The sequence below is a fragment of the Nomascus leucogenys genome, chromosome 10 (genome assembly GCF_006542625.1).
Source record: "Nomascus leucogenys isolate Asia chromosome 10, Asia_NLE_v1, whole genome shotgun sequence".
Taxonomy (NCBI): domain Eukaryota; kingdom Metazoa; phylum Chordata; class Mammalia; order Primates; family Hylobatidae; genus Nomascus; species Nomascus leucogenys.
In genome coordinates, this window is record NC_044390.1 from 64,878,458 (window position 1) to 64,894,206 (window position 15,749).

General features: G+C 54.5%; 1 protein-coding gene across 5 annotated transcripts in view; it reads right to left on the bottom strand.

Annotated features, from left to right (window-relative positions):
- The window catches only part of SHANK1 (SH3 and multiple ankyrin repeat domains 1), a 61,273-nt gene that overhangs the window by 3,624 nt on the left and 41,900 nt on the right, over nucleotides 1-15,749 (bottom strand). For 3 of the 5 annotated variants that reach the window (XM_030821149.1, XM_030821150.1, XM_030821148.1), the window contains 2 exons: nucleotides 9,118-9,214; nucleotides 3,287-6,377 (listed from right to left, as the gene is read on the bottom strand). In XM_030821149.1, the coding sequence (XP_030677009.1) occupies nucleotides 3,287-6,377; nucleotides 9,118-9,214 (3,188 nt within the window). Of the gene's footprint in view, nucleotides 1-197; nucleotides 275-3,286; nucleotides 6,378-9,117; nucleotides 9,215-15,749 lie in introns of all 5 variants that reach the window. The other 2 variants (XM_030821151.1, XM_030821152.1) reach the window with 2 other exon arrangements.

A 15,749-nucleotide genomic window follows, 5' to 3' on the forward strand; every position in this document is an offset into this window, starting at 1 on the left:
GAGAGGGCGACAGTTAAGAGAGATGAAATAAAAAGAGACATTAAGTGATAATAATAATAATCGTCACCGCTTACTGATGTTCACGTGTGCCAGGCATTGTTCTAAGTGCTTTACAGGATTGCATCTCAGTTTAATCCCCACGACAGCCCTGATGCAGGTTACTATTATTATCAGCACAGAGAGGTTAAATAACTTGCCTAAGGACACACAGGAAGTGGCAGAGCCCGGTTATATGGCACCAAAATCTGAGCTCTTCACCACTATTCTATACTGCCTTTCGGGTTATGGCCAGTTATAGCAGAGTGAAAGATAGGGAGACAGTGAGAGAGAGACAAAAAGAGGATGAGCATCCAGGGGAGAGAGATGGAAGGGACAGGGGACACAGAGATAAAGAGATGAAGAGAGGGAGATGAAAGAGGGAAGAAACAAGGGGAGAAAAAGGTTCCCCTCATCCCTTTAGTTCCCTCCCCTCCAGCACTGTCCCACCTCAGGGCCTTTGAACTGGCCACTCCCCCTGCCTGGCTCACTCTTGCCCTGGGCAGCTGCTCCCTCTCCACTTTCATTACTCTGCCCATCTTGCCTGTTACATGAGAGACCTTCTCCAACCATCCCATTGTGGTAGCTTTTATTTTTTAGGATGGTTGCAATTATTTTGTTTACTGCCCTGCCCCCAATCCTATGTCCCTAGACTATGAGCCCTATGGAGGTGCACAGTCTTTGCCTGTCCAGCAGGGGATCCCATCACCCAGAAGGGCACTCTGCACACACAGGTCATGAATCAATAATTAATGCAATTGTTGACTGAATTAAGCATCCTTCCTATTGCTGCTACAAGCAGTGGAAAAAAAAAAAAAAAAAAGAAAAAAAAATCCTCTCCTCTAACCAGAATACTTAAGAATAGTCAAGGAATTGCGTTCAGATCTTAAAGGCCTAATAAACCCACATTTGTTTGTTTGTTTGTTTGTTTGTTTGTTTGTTTTTACAGCCTAGGAGCATTGATTCAAGTTGCTCTGATAATATACACTTCCTTTTTCTTTTCTTTCTCTTTTTTTTTTTTTTTTTTGAGACAGGGTCTCACTTTGTTCCGCAGGCTGCAGTGCCTTGGTGTGATATCAGCTCACTGCAGCCTCAACCTTCCAGGCTCAAGTGATCCACCCACCTCAGCCTCCTGAGTAGCTGGGACTACAGATGCAAGCCACAGTGCCCAGCCTCCTTTTTCTTTTCTTTCTTTCTTTTTTTTTTCCAACCTGGGAGCATAGATTTAAGTTGCCCCAAATATACACTCCCTGAACCCACATTTGAAGGTCAGACACATTTGGATAGCAGACCTTCAAACAGAATTCAAGTGAACTCTGTAGATGGACAAGGATATTTAAAAACTGCTCCCAGCCCTCTGTGTATCTGAACCAGAAATGTAACTCTACTTTCTCTAGGACTAGAAGGTCTCGAATGGGCTCGAATTCTGTGGCGATGCAGCTAACTGGCTGCTCTGGGAAGCATCTGCATCATCCCGTATTTCCCCATGTAGAAGTTGCTGGGCTCTTGTTTGAGGCCCCCTCTTCCCCCATCCCATGTTACAACAACGGCCCATATTAAATCCTCTCAAAAACTCTTTGGGCTGGCACTAGGCCATTCCCCTTCTACAGAGAGGTGGATTCATTTGCCTAAGATCACCCAGGTAGAAAGTGCAGAGCTGGGACTGGAAGCCGAGAAGGCAGGCTCTAGAACCACACCTATAACTGCATCCTGCCTTGAACCACACTGGCTTCAACGGACTCACAGATTTCAGGGACTGTCAAAGAAGTGACAGCCCACCAAGGAAACAAACATAAGCAGGTCTCACTCCAGTCTCCTTTGTTAATAACTTTTTTTTTTTTTTTTTTGAGACGGAGTCTCACTCTGTCGCCCAGGCTGGAACACAGTGGTGCAATCTGAGCTCACTGCAACCTCCGCCTCCCGGGTTCAAGTTATTCTCCTGCCTCAGCCTACCGAGGAGCTAGGACTACACGTGCCCACCACCACACCTGGCTAATTTTTTGTGTTTTTTTAATAGAGATGGGGTTTCACCATGTTAGCCAGGATGGTCTTGATCTTCTGACTTCATGATCTGCTTGCCTCAGCCTCCCAAAGTGCTGGGATTACAGGCATAAGCCACGATGCCCAGCCTGTTAATAACTTTTTGTTCATCATGGGATGTAGGTTGTCATGGTGATGGGAGGAGACAACAGAAGCTACTGAAATACATGGAAATTTAAAGGCTGGACTCAGTGGCTTACACCTGTAATCACACTTTGGGAGGTCAAGGCAGGAGGATCACTTGAGCCCAGGAGTTTGAAACTAGCCTGGGCAACATAGCTTGTCTCTACAAAAAGTTAAAGAAAAACGCCAGGGCCAGGCATGCTGGCTCATGCCTGTAATCTCAGCACTTTGGGAGACCCAGGTGGGATGAATCACCTTAGGTCAGGAGTTCAAGACCAGCCTGGCCAACATGGCAAAACCCCTCATCTCTACTAAAAATACAAAAATTTGCCGGGTGTGTTGGCGGGCACCTATAATCCCAGCTACTCAGGAGGCTGAGGCTCCAGAATCGTTTGAACCTGGGAGGCGGAAGTTGCAGTGAGCCGAGATTGCACCACTGCACTCCAGCCTGGACAATAGAGCGAGACTCCATCTCAAAAAAAAAAAGAAGAAGAAAAGAAAAATTGGCATAGTGGCATGTACCTATAGTCCCAGAGGATTGCTTGAGCCCAGGAGTTTGAGGCTGCAAGTGAGCTATGATTATACCACTGCACTCCAGCCGGGTGACAGAGTGAAACCCTGTTTCTTAAAAAAAAAAAAAAAAAAAAAAAAAAGCCAGGCACGTTGGCTCATGCCTGTAATCCCAGCACTTTGGGAGGCCGAGGCAGATGGATCACCTGAGGTTGGGAGTTCGAGACCAGCCCGACCAACATGGAGAAACTCCGTCTCTACTAAAAATACAAAATTAGCTGGGTGTGGTGGCATGGGAGGCTGAGGCAGGAGAATCGCTTGAACCCAGGAGGTAGAGGTTGTGGTGAGCCAAGATCATGCCATTGCACTCCAGCCTGTGCAACAAGAGTGAAACTCCGTCTCAAAAAAAGAAAAAAAAAAAAAGAAAAAGAAAGTATCTGTGAAAGCGTGCTTCAGTGAGAGCAAACTCCTGCCAACCTAGTTTCTGTTTCCTTTCTGCCACCCTGAGACTCTAAAGGGACACAGCCACGCCATCAACACCTCTGGCCTCCCTTGTTGGCCACCAGCCCCCACTTACCTCTGCCGCTGCAGGGAGGAGGTCCTCTCCGGGATGTAGCTGGCTCCCCCGTGGTGGCTGTCTCCGCTTCCCCCACTGCCTCCTCTGGCCCAGGGCAGAGCGCCGCCAGCTGCCGAGGAGCCCCCAAACTGCTGAAGCTTGGAGCTGAGTTCACTGATGATGCTGGCTTTTACTGTGGCCAAGGCTGAGGCCTGAGGCTGGGCCAGGGGCCCGGGCAGAGGTGGTGGCGGTGGGCCCGGGCCCTCCTCCCAAGGCAGCAGCTTCCGAGGCAGAGAGGAGGCCGTCGGCAAGGGCACTGGTGGGACTTCTGGCTCTACAGCCACCGGACCTCCAGCCACGCCTGCCGTGGGGGGTCCTGAACAAGCACGCAGGGCCAGCAGCCCATCGGTTCCAGCCCCTGTCACCGAGACGGTGGGGCTGGTGGGGGTGACAGGGTCTCGGAGTCCCCCACTGGGGCCAGGCCGCAGGCCTCCGCTGGCTCCCAGCGCCCGGCCCCGGAGCTTAGAGGGAGTCATGAGCTGAGGAGGGTATGGCGGGCCGGGAGTACCGCTGCCCCCAAAGGCCTGGCCGTCCAGGTAGGCCACGTAGGTGTCCAGAAGCTCCGGCCCGCCGGCCACACCGGCCCCAGCCCCGCCCCCACCCCCTGCGCTGCCACCACCTTCGGCAGATAGGCTGCTCAGCGTGGAGGCGCTGCTAATGGTCTCCAGTGGGTGGTCACTGCTGCTCCGACTGTCCACCTCCTCGATGCCAGAATCCGTGCCAGGCGGAGGGTCCGGGCCAGGCTGTGGGGCAGCGGGAGCCGGTGCTGCTGGGGCAGGCGGGCCTGGCGGAGGGGGGTCCCCAGGAGCGGCGGAGGCCCCCTGGGTCAGGGTGGCCACCTCGCTGTCATAGGATGTCAGGCTGGATGCGGTGGAGTCCAGGGTGGGAGGGGCTGCGGCCACAGCCGGGGGTGGCACAGGGGGTAACGGGGTGGCCGGGGCAGGTGGGTCGGGCAGCGGGTGGGGAGGCCCAGGCGTGAGGGGCGACTCCGGCTTTTCGAAGCTGTTGGAGAATTCCAGAGGCGGAGGCAGCGGTTCCACGAAAAGGAATTCGCCATCTTCCACATCCACTGAGGGGGCGGGAGGCGGCAGGACCAGCAGGGGCAGCCCGTTCTCTTCGCTGGCCCTCGGGGAGGTCGGGGAGGGGGGCACGGACCGGCGTGGGCTGGGCGGCGGGACCCCCGGCCCGTCCTCCGAGGGGGGCCCCCTTCCGCTGGTCGCAGGGGCCCGGGGCTGGCAGTTCTCAAGGAACCGCACGTGCAGCGGCAGCCGCTCGGGTTCTTCGGGGGCTGCGGACCTCCAGGGCTTGCTCACTCCGGGGTGCGGGGCCGGGGGCTCCGTCCCCAGCTGCAGCAGGAGGGGCCCCACCCCGGGAGCGGTGGGCGGCAGGCGGTGTAGCAGGGAACGCCGGGCGGCGGGCGGGCTGGCGGGAAGGGACTTCTCCTGGCTGCCCAGCCCCGCCCTGTACCCCAGCTCCCGGCGCGCAGGGTCCGGCGGGGAGGCCCCCCAGAGACGCAGCACTGGCTCGTGGTGGGCGTGGGGCGAGTGGTGGAGCGGGGTGGGCGGCGGGGCCTCGTAGCGGGGCGATGGGGGCCTGGGAGGGGGCTGGGGGGCCCCGCCGCCCTCCGAGGACTCCTTCAGCGCCCGCTCGCGGGCGGCCAGGGCCAGCCCCAGCGGGGAGGCGGGATCCAGGGCCTTGCCGGTCAGCGGGTGCACCAGGGGTCGCGGGGGCAGGAAGCTGGTGAAGGCGCTGCTGCCCCCGCCACCCCCGTAGGCTCGGCTTCCCGCCCCGTAGCCGCCGTAGCCCGCGCCGCTGCCCGCAGACTCCAGTCGGAGGTAGGGCTCGGCGGAGAACATGCCCTCGTCGATGGATTTGGAGTGGCGCAGCCGCGGGCCCGGGGCCGCCCCTGTGCCCAGCCCGCCGTCCCCGCCGTCCTCGTCCCCCGCGTCGGTGGAGAGGAACAGCGTGGAGCGCCGGCGCGCCTCATTCTGCCAGCCCCCCTCCCTCCGGGCCGCCCCCACCAGGGCGGCCCCGAACTGGCTCGTGAAGTCCAGCGTGGCCGGGCCGCGGGGCGAGGCGGGGGTGGGCACGGGCGAGGGGGACGGGGGCACGGGTGACATGGCCGGGGCGGGGCTGGGCGAGGAGCCGCCGCCGCCGCCTCCCGCGGGCTCGGGCTGGGTGGGGGGCTCCGCCTCCGTGCTGCTGCCCTGGCTGCTGCGGCCGCTGCTACTGGTGGACGGGGCCTTGATGATGATGGTGGGGATGGGGATGGAGTTCTTCTCCGAGGGCGCGGCCACTGCGGACGGCGGCTGCGGGGAGGCCGGGGACGTGGGCGACGGCGCGGGCGGGAGGCCGCCGCCCTTCTGGGGCTCGCCTTCCACCTTGGTCTGCTTGACCAGCGGGCCCTTGCGGCCGCGGCCCGAGCGGGCGGGCACGTACATGGCTGCGCTGGCCGCCCGAGGGGGCAGCTGGAAATAGCGCAGAGCCGGGCCCTGGGAGGAGCCGCCGCCCCCGCCGGCGCTGCCGTGGTGCGATGGGGACGGGGCCCCCGGGGTCGGGCTGGGCCCGCCGCCCCTCCAGCCTCGCAGGCTGGGCTGGGGCCCCAGAGCCAGGCGGGGTGGAGGGTCGTCGGGAGAGCCGCCCGTCTCCATCTCCGGAGGATGAGGGGGGTGGGCGTGGTGGTGGTGGGGCTGAGGGGGCGGGGCATGGTGGTGGTGGTGGTGGGGCGGGTGGTGGTGGGCAGGGGGCAGGGGCCCACTGTGGTACAGGCTCTTCTCGCGGCTCCCCACGCGAGTGTCGGGAGGGGAGGGCCCGTCAAAGGATGCAGGGGAGGAGGCGGGGAGGGGGCCACCAGAGCCGGGGTTGAAGGGCCCTCCCCGAGGGGAGGGGGTGAGGCGCCCTGAGGAGGAGGGGGCTGGAGGTGTGCTGTAGGGAGGCTCCGGTGGGGACGTGGTGGGTGGCGGGGGAATGTCCTCCGAACCAGGCACAGACAGGCTGCGGCTGAATTTCATGGCTGGGGGTGCTAGGTAAGGTCTGTCATCTTCTGCCGCCCCTAAGGAGATACAGAGGATCAAGGAGGGGGACCCTGGCGGGGAGGGTCTCCCTGATCCACTATCCCATAGAACCGCAACAATACTAATAACAAGAGTGGCACCCCGGATATGCCAGGAACTTCACGTGGACTCGCCCAGCTCTTCCCTATTTGGGGTAAACCCAAATCTGCTTCATACAGAGGTACAGGTTGTGCACTGCACAACTGCAAACCGCAAGGGGAGGAAACTGAAATTCAGCGGAACTTCCTCCCCATGCCAGGAGGGGGCGCCATTTTCTAATTCCGTTCAAAGGCTCAGTGAACGGTTTGGGGCCAGCAAAAGTGGCTGGAGCTGGGAAGGGATAGTCCCTCGTGTTTATGCATAGATGCGTGTTACTTTTCACGTACATGCAGGAAAGAAATGCAACCAGCACATCAAAGCTGTGATTCTACAGAGAGAACCACTTATGATGAGGCTAAAGTATAAAAGGGATTGGATCTATAGAAAAAAAAAATCAGGTAAACGGTGAGAGCCAGGTGGACCCCACACTCAGTGGGAGTGCAAGACTCAAACTGGTGGACTCTGAACGCCAGGAGTTGGGGAAAGCTGAATCCAATCAGGGAAAAACAACTCCAGGAGGCGTGCAGGAGTTGTCTTTGCTTACTTCACTGCCAAGACTCAGTCTTTGACCCTCTTCTCACCTCTGACTACTCCCTCTCAACCAGTGACCAGCTTCATTCACTGCCTTTCTGCTGTCGACGCCCACGTTTATGCCTGGGGCCCCATCCTCTGCCCTGAGCTCTGGGATCCTATATTCAAATACCCACACCCAGCTGGCTGTCTCACGGGCATCTCAGACTCCAAACGCTCCAACCCAAGCTCCTGATCTCCTCCCCAACAGACTCCTCCCAGCCCACAGTCACCCCCCACCACCGCAGCCAACAGCAGCTCTGTCCTTTCAGGTGCTAAGACCGAAAACCTTGCAACAACCCTTAGTAGCTTTCTTCCTCACGTCACCCACATCCAATCCACCAGCAAATCCTGTTGTTTCAAAACATATCCGGAATCCAATCCCTTCTCACCCCTCCAGAGTCACCACCCTGGGCCAGCCACTATCATTTCCTATCTGGATAGCAATAGCTGTCACCTCCTCTTTGGTCCCCCAGCTTCCCAGCTCATCCCCTTCAATCTAGTCCCTTCACAGCAGCCAGAGGGTTTCTGTTAAAAGCAAAGTCAGCTCATGTCCTTCCTCTGCTCAGAGCCCTGCCATGCACTCACCTCACTCAGGGCAAAGGTTCAAGTCCTCACCATGACTCCCCAGACCCTGCAGGATCGGGACCTTGTCCCCCCACTGCCCTCATGTCCAGTGCTCACTCGGCTTCCTCCCTGTTCTATAAATGCACCAGACTCAGCCCGACCTCAGGACCTTTGCAGAGGTGGTTTGCTCTGCCTGGAATGCCTTAACCCCAGAGAGCCTCACGATTCCCCACTTCATCTCTAGGTGTTTTTGTTGTTGTTGTTGCTGTTTTTTGTTTTTTTTTTTTTTTTTTTTTTTTTTGAGATGGAGTCTTGCTCTGTCGCCCAAGCTGGAGTGCAATGGTGCGATCTTGGCTCACTGCAACCTCTGCCTCTTGGGTTCAAGCTATTCTCCTGCCTCAGCCTCCTGCATAGCTGGGATTACAGGCACATGCCACCACACTTGGCTAATTTTTGTATTTTTAGTAGAAATGGGGTTTCATCATGTTGGTCAGGCTGGTCTTGAACTCCTGACCTTGTGATCCACCTGCCTTGGCCTCCCAAAGTGCTGGGATTACATGTGTGAGCCACTGTGCCTGGCCCATCTCTAGGTTTTAGCTCAAACCTGTGCCCCGCCCCCCACCCAGCACTCCCTATCTCTCTTACCTTACTCTACTATTTTCTTCACACTTTTTTTTTTTTTTTTTTTTGAGACAGAGTCTCGCTCTGTCGCCCAGGCTGGAGTGCAGTGGCATGTTCTCGGCTCACTGCAAGCTCCGCCTCTCAGGTTCACGCCATTCTCCTGCCTCAGCCTCCCAAGTAGCTGGGACTACAAGTACCCGCCACCACACCCGACTAATTTTTTGTATTTTTAGTAGAGATGGGATTTCACTGTGTTAACCAGGATGGTCTCGATCTCCTGACCTTGTGATCTGCCTGCCTCGGCCTCCCAAAGTGCTGGGATTACAGGTGTGAGCCACCGCGCCCGGCCCACTCTTTTTTTTGTTTTCCATAGCATGTACAACTGCTAACATACTAGATAATTTTCTTGCTTATCATCCTTATAATCCATTATCTGTCTTCCCCTGCTATAAAGCAAGCCCCATGAGGGCAGGAACCTTTAGTCTGTTTCATTCGCTGACATATCCCCATTCTAGAACAATTCCTGGCATGTGGGGAGAGCTTGGTAAACACTTGTAAAATGAATGAATGGATCGAATCGGGTATAAGAGAAAGAACCAGAAAGCTGTAACGGGGGCTTTAGCTCACTGCATCCCCATTCTCTAGATGTAGAGCCAGAGGCCCAGAGAAGTCAAGCCACTTGCCCCAGTTCACACAGCTGGGAAGGAGGGGAGCCAGGATTCATGGCCAAGTTCACCCATCTCCAGAGCCTGAACTCTTAACCCAATTTGATGAAACTATGGTCTCTCTGGAAGCAGAGAACATTTCCAAGTCCGCTTGCTTTTCCTAAACTGTCACGTTCCTGGCCTCCCCCAGCCCCCACATCTCTTCTGGGTGGCATACCGATAGATTTTTGCCGGAGCATCAGCCCAGGTCCTGGAGGCAGGAAAGAAGGACGCTCGTAACTTGGCTGGGCACGGTGGTGGGGATCGAAGCTCGACTTTGGAGCGGCAGTCAGAGGCGGAGAGAGAGAAAAGATAGAGAGAGATCAGTCAGCACAGAAAGGCTTGTGGCTTCACTATACGGCTGCCCCCTATTCCTTCCCTAAGCCCCTGCCGTAAGGGAGAGCAGTGTGAAGATGGTGGAAGGAGGCCGGGCGATGTGGCTCACGCCTGTAATCCCAGCACTTTGGGAGGCCGAGGCAGGCGGATCACCTGAGGTCAGGAGTTCAAGACCAGCCTGGCCAACATGGCAAAACCTCGTCTCTCTACTAAAAATATAAAAATTAGCCAGGCATGGTGGCGGGCACCTGTAATCCCAGCTACTCGGGAGGCTGAGGCTTGAGAATCTCTTGAACCCGTGAGGTGGAGGCTACAGTGAGCCAAGATCACACCACTGCACTCCAGCCTGGGCGACAGAGCGAGACTCTGTCTCAAAAAAAAAAAAAAAAAAAAAGAAGGCGAAAGGGAATTCTGGGGGGAATGAAAAGCCTTGAGTCTGGGCAGGAGGGAGAAAGAAAGGAGAAGAAAGCAGATTTTCCATCGACTTGCTCTGCTTCCTTCCTCCAGCCACTGCCCATGTCTAGGTCCCCACCAGTGTTCTCCGGGACGGAGCAGCCTCTTCTCTCATCTCCCTGCTGCCATCCTTGATCGCCCACCCTGTTCCGGTCTGTTTTCCACACAAGAGTCAGAGGCATCTTTCAAAAAGCATGCTATTTTCCCTGCTCGAAATCCCATGTCAGTTAGGAGGAGATCAGAGGGGACCGAACTCCCAACTCTGGTCTATAAGACCCTCTGTGGCAGGCCCTGCTGGTGCCCCTGCAGCTGCCCTCCCCTTGGATGCAGCATCCCATCCTTCCCCCACTGCTGGGAGTGTCACCTGCCTGCGGCCCTTAAGAATTACCCTCATTCAGAGTCCTGGACTCGCCCAGTCCATTATGTGTCCCTGCTTCCCGGAGCAGCCCACAGCCCACGATGGACCGATACGGAGGTCCGAGGCAGCACTAAAGCCGGGGTGCCCAGCCTGACCCCACGGGTACCCACTCCAGCGAGAACCATGTCTGCTTGACCTTCCACAGCCCCAGCCAGTCTCCTGCACTCCCTGAAGGTTCCCCCGTAGCAAACCCTTGGTACAGGAATCCTCACCTCTGGCTCCCGTTCTAGGGAAGCCCACACGAAGACACCCTGCAGGACCCAGCCCCTGCCCCCATTTCGCACTTGCTCCCTTGGTCCGCCTCCACTCCCACCTCTTCCTTTTCCTCTGTCAGCCCCAGGTCTACCCTCATTTGAGAGCACCTGCAAGGCCTGGCTCTCTCGGCAACAGCTTTCCCTCTTATTGCCACAGTTCCTTTTCAGCGCCAAGTTCTCCGCGGCGAGACCTTCCCCGGCCCCCTGCCTGGACCGCACTTCCTCTGTCCCATTTTCTTCACAGCATCTCTCTTCCCCAGAAACCATCTTGTTTACTTGCTGTCTGTTTCCTCCACTAGCCTAGAAACTCCCTGAAGGCAGGGCCGATGTATCTCAGGCATCGTACCTACAGTGTCTAGGGCCCATGATGCTTTTAGGGGAAGTGTTTTAATTTCTTTTCGAAGTAGAAGTGAAAGAAAAAAAGAAAAGAGAAAATTGTACCCTGGATAATATTGGTCTTTGCAGCAACAAAATCATAAAATTTAAACTTTTTCTTTCTTTTTTTTTTTTTTTTTAGACAGGGCTGGAGTGCAGTGGCGTTAACATGGCTCACTGCAGCCTTGGCCTCCCGGGCCCAAGCAATCCCAACCTTAACCTTCTGAGTAGCTGGGACTATAGGCGGGCACCATCACATCTAGTTAATTTTTAAATTTTTTTGCAGAGGTGAGGTCTTGCTATGTTGCTCAGGCTCATCTCAAATTCCTGGGCTCAAGCGGTCCTCCCACTTTGGGCTCCCCAGTAGTTCTCAGATTACAGGCATGAGCCACCGTGCTGGCCTTTTTTTTTTTTTTTTTTTTAATGCAGAAGGGCAAAAGTGCCTAAGGTTCATGGAAGTCATTATGAAACCTGCTTGAGGGTAGGGTAGTGACTTTATCAGTCTCATTTCCTACTGAGTCCCCAGTCCCCACATAGGGCCTGCTGTTCTATAAGCAAGTGTTAGATGAGTAACAGGGAGAATCAGCCAAGGTCAGGCACTTCGGGGCCCTGACTCCCCAGCTTCTGCCAGGTCACCCCATGTGTCTCCCTTCTCCATCTTTGAGACCAGAAATGCAGAGAAAGAGAACCCTCTCGGAATGAAGTTCCCACCTTTGGGATGAACCCTTACTTCCTGCACTTCCCACCATACCCCCTCCTGCCTCTTTCCTCCAGCCATTCACAACCATTCCCAGTTCCCTTGATTCTCACCTCGGAGACTCTGCATGGAGCATCCTTTCCCTGGGCTCTGTGCTGTGCTTGGGAAAGCTCTGTTATCTTAGCCCTCCACCCTGGCCTGGCTACCCGCTTCCTTTAGGCCTGCAGGGCCCCTTAGAGTAGCCACTAGCCGTTCAACCGTACGTTTCAAGCCAACATGGTGGCTCATGCCTGAAATCTCCACATTAGGGAGGATCGCTTGACCCCAGGAATTTGAGACCAGTCTGGGCAGCATAGGGAGACTCTGTCTCTACAAAAATAAAAATTACAAAAATTGCTGGGCACGGTGGCTCACGCCTGTAATCTCAGCACTTCGGGAGGCCAAGGTGGGCAGATCACCTCAGGTCAGGAGTTCGAGACCAGCCTGTCCAACATGGTGAAATTCCATCTCTACTAAAAATACAAAAATTAGCTGGGAGTGGCGGTGTGTACCTGTAATCCCAGCTATACAGGAGGCTGAGGCAGGAGAATCACTTGAACCTGGGAGGCGGAGGTTGCAGTGAGCCGAGATTGTGCCACTGCACTCCAGCCTGGGTGACAGAGCAACACTCAGTCTCAAAAAAAAAAAAAAAAAAAATTAGCCAGGCGTAGTAGCACACGCCTGTCATCTTAGTTACTTGGGAGGCTGAGGTGGGAGGATCACCTGAGTGTAAGAGTTCCAGGCTTCATTGAGCTATGATTGTGCCACTGCACTCCAGCCTGGATGACAGAGTGAGACTGTATCTCTAAAGAAACGGACCAACCAAAAAGACAAGTGTAAATTTCAATTAATTAAAATTAATTTGTAAAATTCAATTTCTCTGTTGCACTGGCCACATTTGAAGTATTCAACAGTTATCAGTGGCTGGTGGCTACCAAACTGGACAGTATAGCTATGGAACATTTCATCATCACAGAAAGTTCTATTGGTTCTAGTCCAGACCTTCCTGGGGTCTGTATTATATGCCTGTCACTACACTTCCCTCCCTGAATTGGGACTGTTTCTATGTTTGTCTCATTGATTCATTCACTCTAGAAATATTTATTGAGGACTTCCTTTATGCCAGGGACTGTGACAGATACTGCAGATACAACAAATTAGACAAATGTCCCAGCCCACAGGAAGGGCAAGCAGGCCATAAACAACATAAATTCGTAAAATATAACATTGGTCAGATGGAGGTAAGGGGCAGGAGAGACGGAGAATGTAATTTAAAATACGGGCTGGTGCCGGGCGCGGTGGCTTGCGCCTTTAATCCCAACACTTTGGGAGTCCAAGGTGGGTGGATCATTTGAGGTCAGGAGTCTGAGACCAGCCTGACCAACATGGTGAAACCCCATCTCTACTAAAAATACAAAAAAATTAGCTAGGCTTGGTGGCACATGCCTATAGTCCCAGGGAGGCTGAGACAGGAGAATCACTTGAACCTGAAGGCAGAGGTTGCAGTTAGTCAAGATCGTGCCACTGCACTCCAGCCTGGGTGACAGAGCAAGACTTCGTCTAAAATAAAATAAAATAAGGGCTGGCCAGGCACAGTGGCTCCTGTCTGTAATCTCAGCACTCTGGGAGGCAGGAGGATTGCTTGATGCCAGGAGTTCGAGACTAGCCTGGGCAACATAGCAAGACCCTGTTTCCACCCCCAATTTTTTTTTTTTTTAATTAGTGGTGCACGGTGGCATGTGCCTGTTATCCCAGCTACTTGGGAGGCTGAGGTGGGAGGATCCCTTGAGCCCATGAGTTTGAGGCTGCAGTGAGCTATGATTGTGCCATTGCACTCCTGCCTGGGTAACAGAACAAGACCTTGTCTCAAAATAAATAAAATAAGGTGGTCAAGGCAGGCCCCACTGAGAAGGTATTATTTGAGCAAACTCCTGGAGGAGGTGAAGGAGGGGGCATAACGATGTGTAGAGGAAGAGTGTTCCAGGCAGGTGGAACAGCAGGTGCAAAGGCCCTGAGGTGAGGGTGAGCCAGGCAGGCTCAGGAGAAATAGGAAAGAGGCCAGGAGCTGAAGGGTGGGAGTTGAGGTTAGACAGGTGATAGAAGGGTGGGAGTGGGTAGGACCTGCAAGTTTCAGGTTTCTTTCAGATTTCGGCTCCCAGGTCTCCTCTCTGGAGAGGCTTCCTCCTGTTACTCTGTCTCATAACTCCCTTAACTTATGCCAGTTTGGAGTCATCATCATTATTTGCTTGCTTGTGTACTGTCTGTCTCCCTGTGCATGCAGCCCACCCCAATACTCTTTCTACTCTATTTCCTTGGTAAGAAAATGCCAATCTTATTTGGCACCTTTTGAGAGACTACACTTCCCAGCCTCCTTTGCAGCTAGGTGTGGCCATATGACTAAGGAAGGCCAATCGGGATGCACAAGTGGGAGTGTTGTGTGTTACATCTGGGATGTCTTGGAGGTAACTCAAGAGGCAGCAAGGTGCACTCTTTTGCCCTTCTGCCTTTCTGCCCTTCCTTGTTCCTGCTACGTGGAATGCTGGTGCAATAGCTAGAGCTCCAGCAGCCATTTTGGAGGCCAGTCTGCAGTTGGAAACATGGCTAAGATGGTGGAGCAGAAATTGAGAAGGATTCTGGGTCTTTAAGACCATGGAGGCTGCTAACTTGCCTGAGACTTCCTATCTCATACTTTTTTTTTTTTTTTTTGAGATGGGAGTCTCACTCTGTCACCCAGGCTGAAGTGCAATGGCACTATCTTGGCTCACTGCAACCTCTACCTCCTGGGTTCAAGCGATTCTCCTGCCTCAGCCTCCTGAGTAGCTGAGACTATAGGCGCCCACCACCACACCCAGCTAATTTTTGTATTTTTAGTAGAGACAGGGGTTCACCATGTTGCCCAGGCTAGTCTTGAACTCCTGACCTCAGGTGATCCACCCACCTCGGCCTCCCAAAGTGCTGGGATTACAGGTGTGAGCCACCATGGCTGGCCCCCATATTTCTTTAACAAGAGAGAGATAAAAGCATTTTTCTTGGTCAAGCCACCATTATTTGCTTTTTCCCCCGCAGGTACAGCAGAACCCAATTCTGCTAGTCTCCTCTTTCAAATGTAAATTCTCTAAAGGAAGTTACTTTGTTTGACTGATTCACTCTTATACCTTGAGAGCCCAGCAGCAGGTCCAGGATGTAGTAGGTGCTCAATAAATAGTTGTAGAAGGAAGAACTCATTGGAAGCAATAGAAGACACCCTGACAAGATGTGGCGAGCAACTCCAGGGCAGAACCCCAGCCTGTTCCTCTGAACATCCCCATCAAGCAGCACAGGGCCAGCTCCAAGCAGGCATCAGGAGGTGTCGCCTGAAGGCATCCCTGCTTTGACGGATTTCCTGCCATGCTGCTCTTCTCTAAGCGCTTCTCAGCCTGCTCAATCCTTCTCCACTTTGCTGAATGTTTTTCTGAACCCCTCCCCCATCTCCTTCAGCCACAGCCCAATACTCTGCTTGGCTTTCTGTCCCGTCCTGCAGCTGTGTGGTATCAAGAGGGCAGAACCTTGCAAAAGATGAAGGCAGTAGAGAAGTGGCAAGCGGAAGGAGACACTCTTGTGTGAGCCATTTTGCCTGCTGTTTTTTGTATGTGTCCTCACTGGATCCTCACACCTGTGAGTTAGGGTGGATTATACCCGTTTGGATGATAATGAAAGAGGCTGTGGATCAGAAAGAAAAGGGCCTTATCCTAGACCAGCCAGCGAGTAAGGAGGAGATTAAAGATGCATCGGAGAAAAGAGATCAGAGTGGCTCAAAAACCCTAAGATAAAATGGGAGGGGTGTGAAGAGTCAGGAGAAGGGGATGTGACCAGTCAGGAAGCACACGGGGACTGCTGAGGAGCAGAGCTGGAGAGGACAACAAGAACAGAGTCCAGGCAGGAGAGGACAGCTGGGAGGAGGGGAGGAAGGCAAGGGAAACACCTGCACGGGGTATGGGGGCGGGTGGTGGGGGCCAGAGGGAGAGGTGAGGGTCAGGTGACAGGTGAGAGTGAAGGTGATGAGGCAGGGGTCAGAGTGACAGTGGAGGGGTTGATGTGACAGTGGAAGGGTCAGAGTGACAGGGAAGGGACCAGGGTGATGGGGGAGAGGTCAGGATGTGACAGAGAAGGGGTCAGGTGACAGAGGAGGAGTCAAAGTGATGGGGAAGGGTGAGGGTGACAGGGTGGGGGTCAGGGTGAGAGAAGAGGTAAAAGAGAGA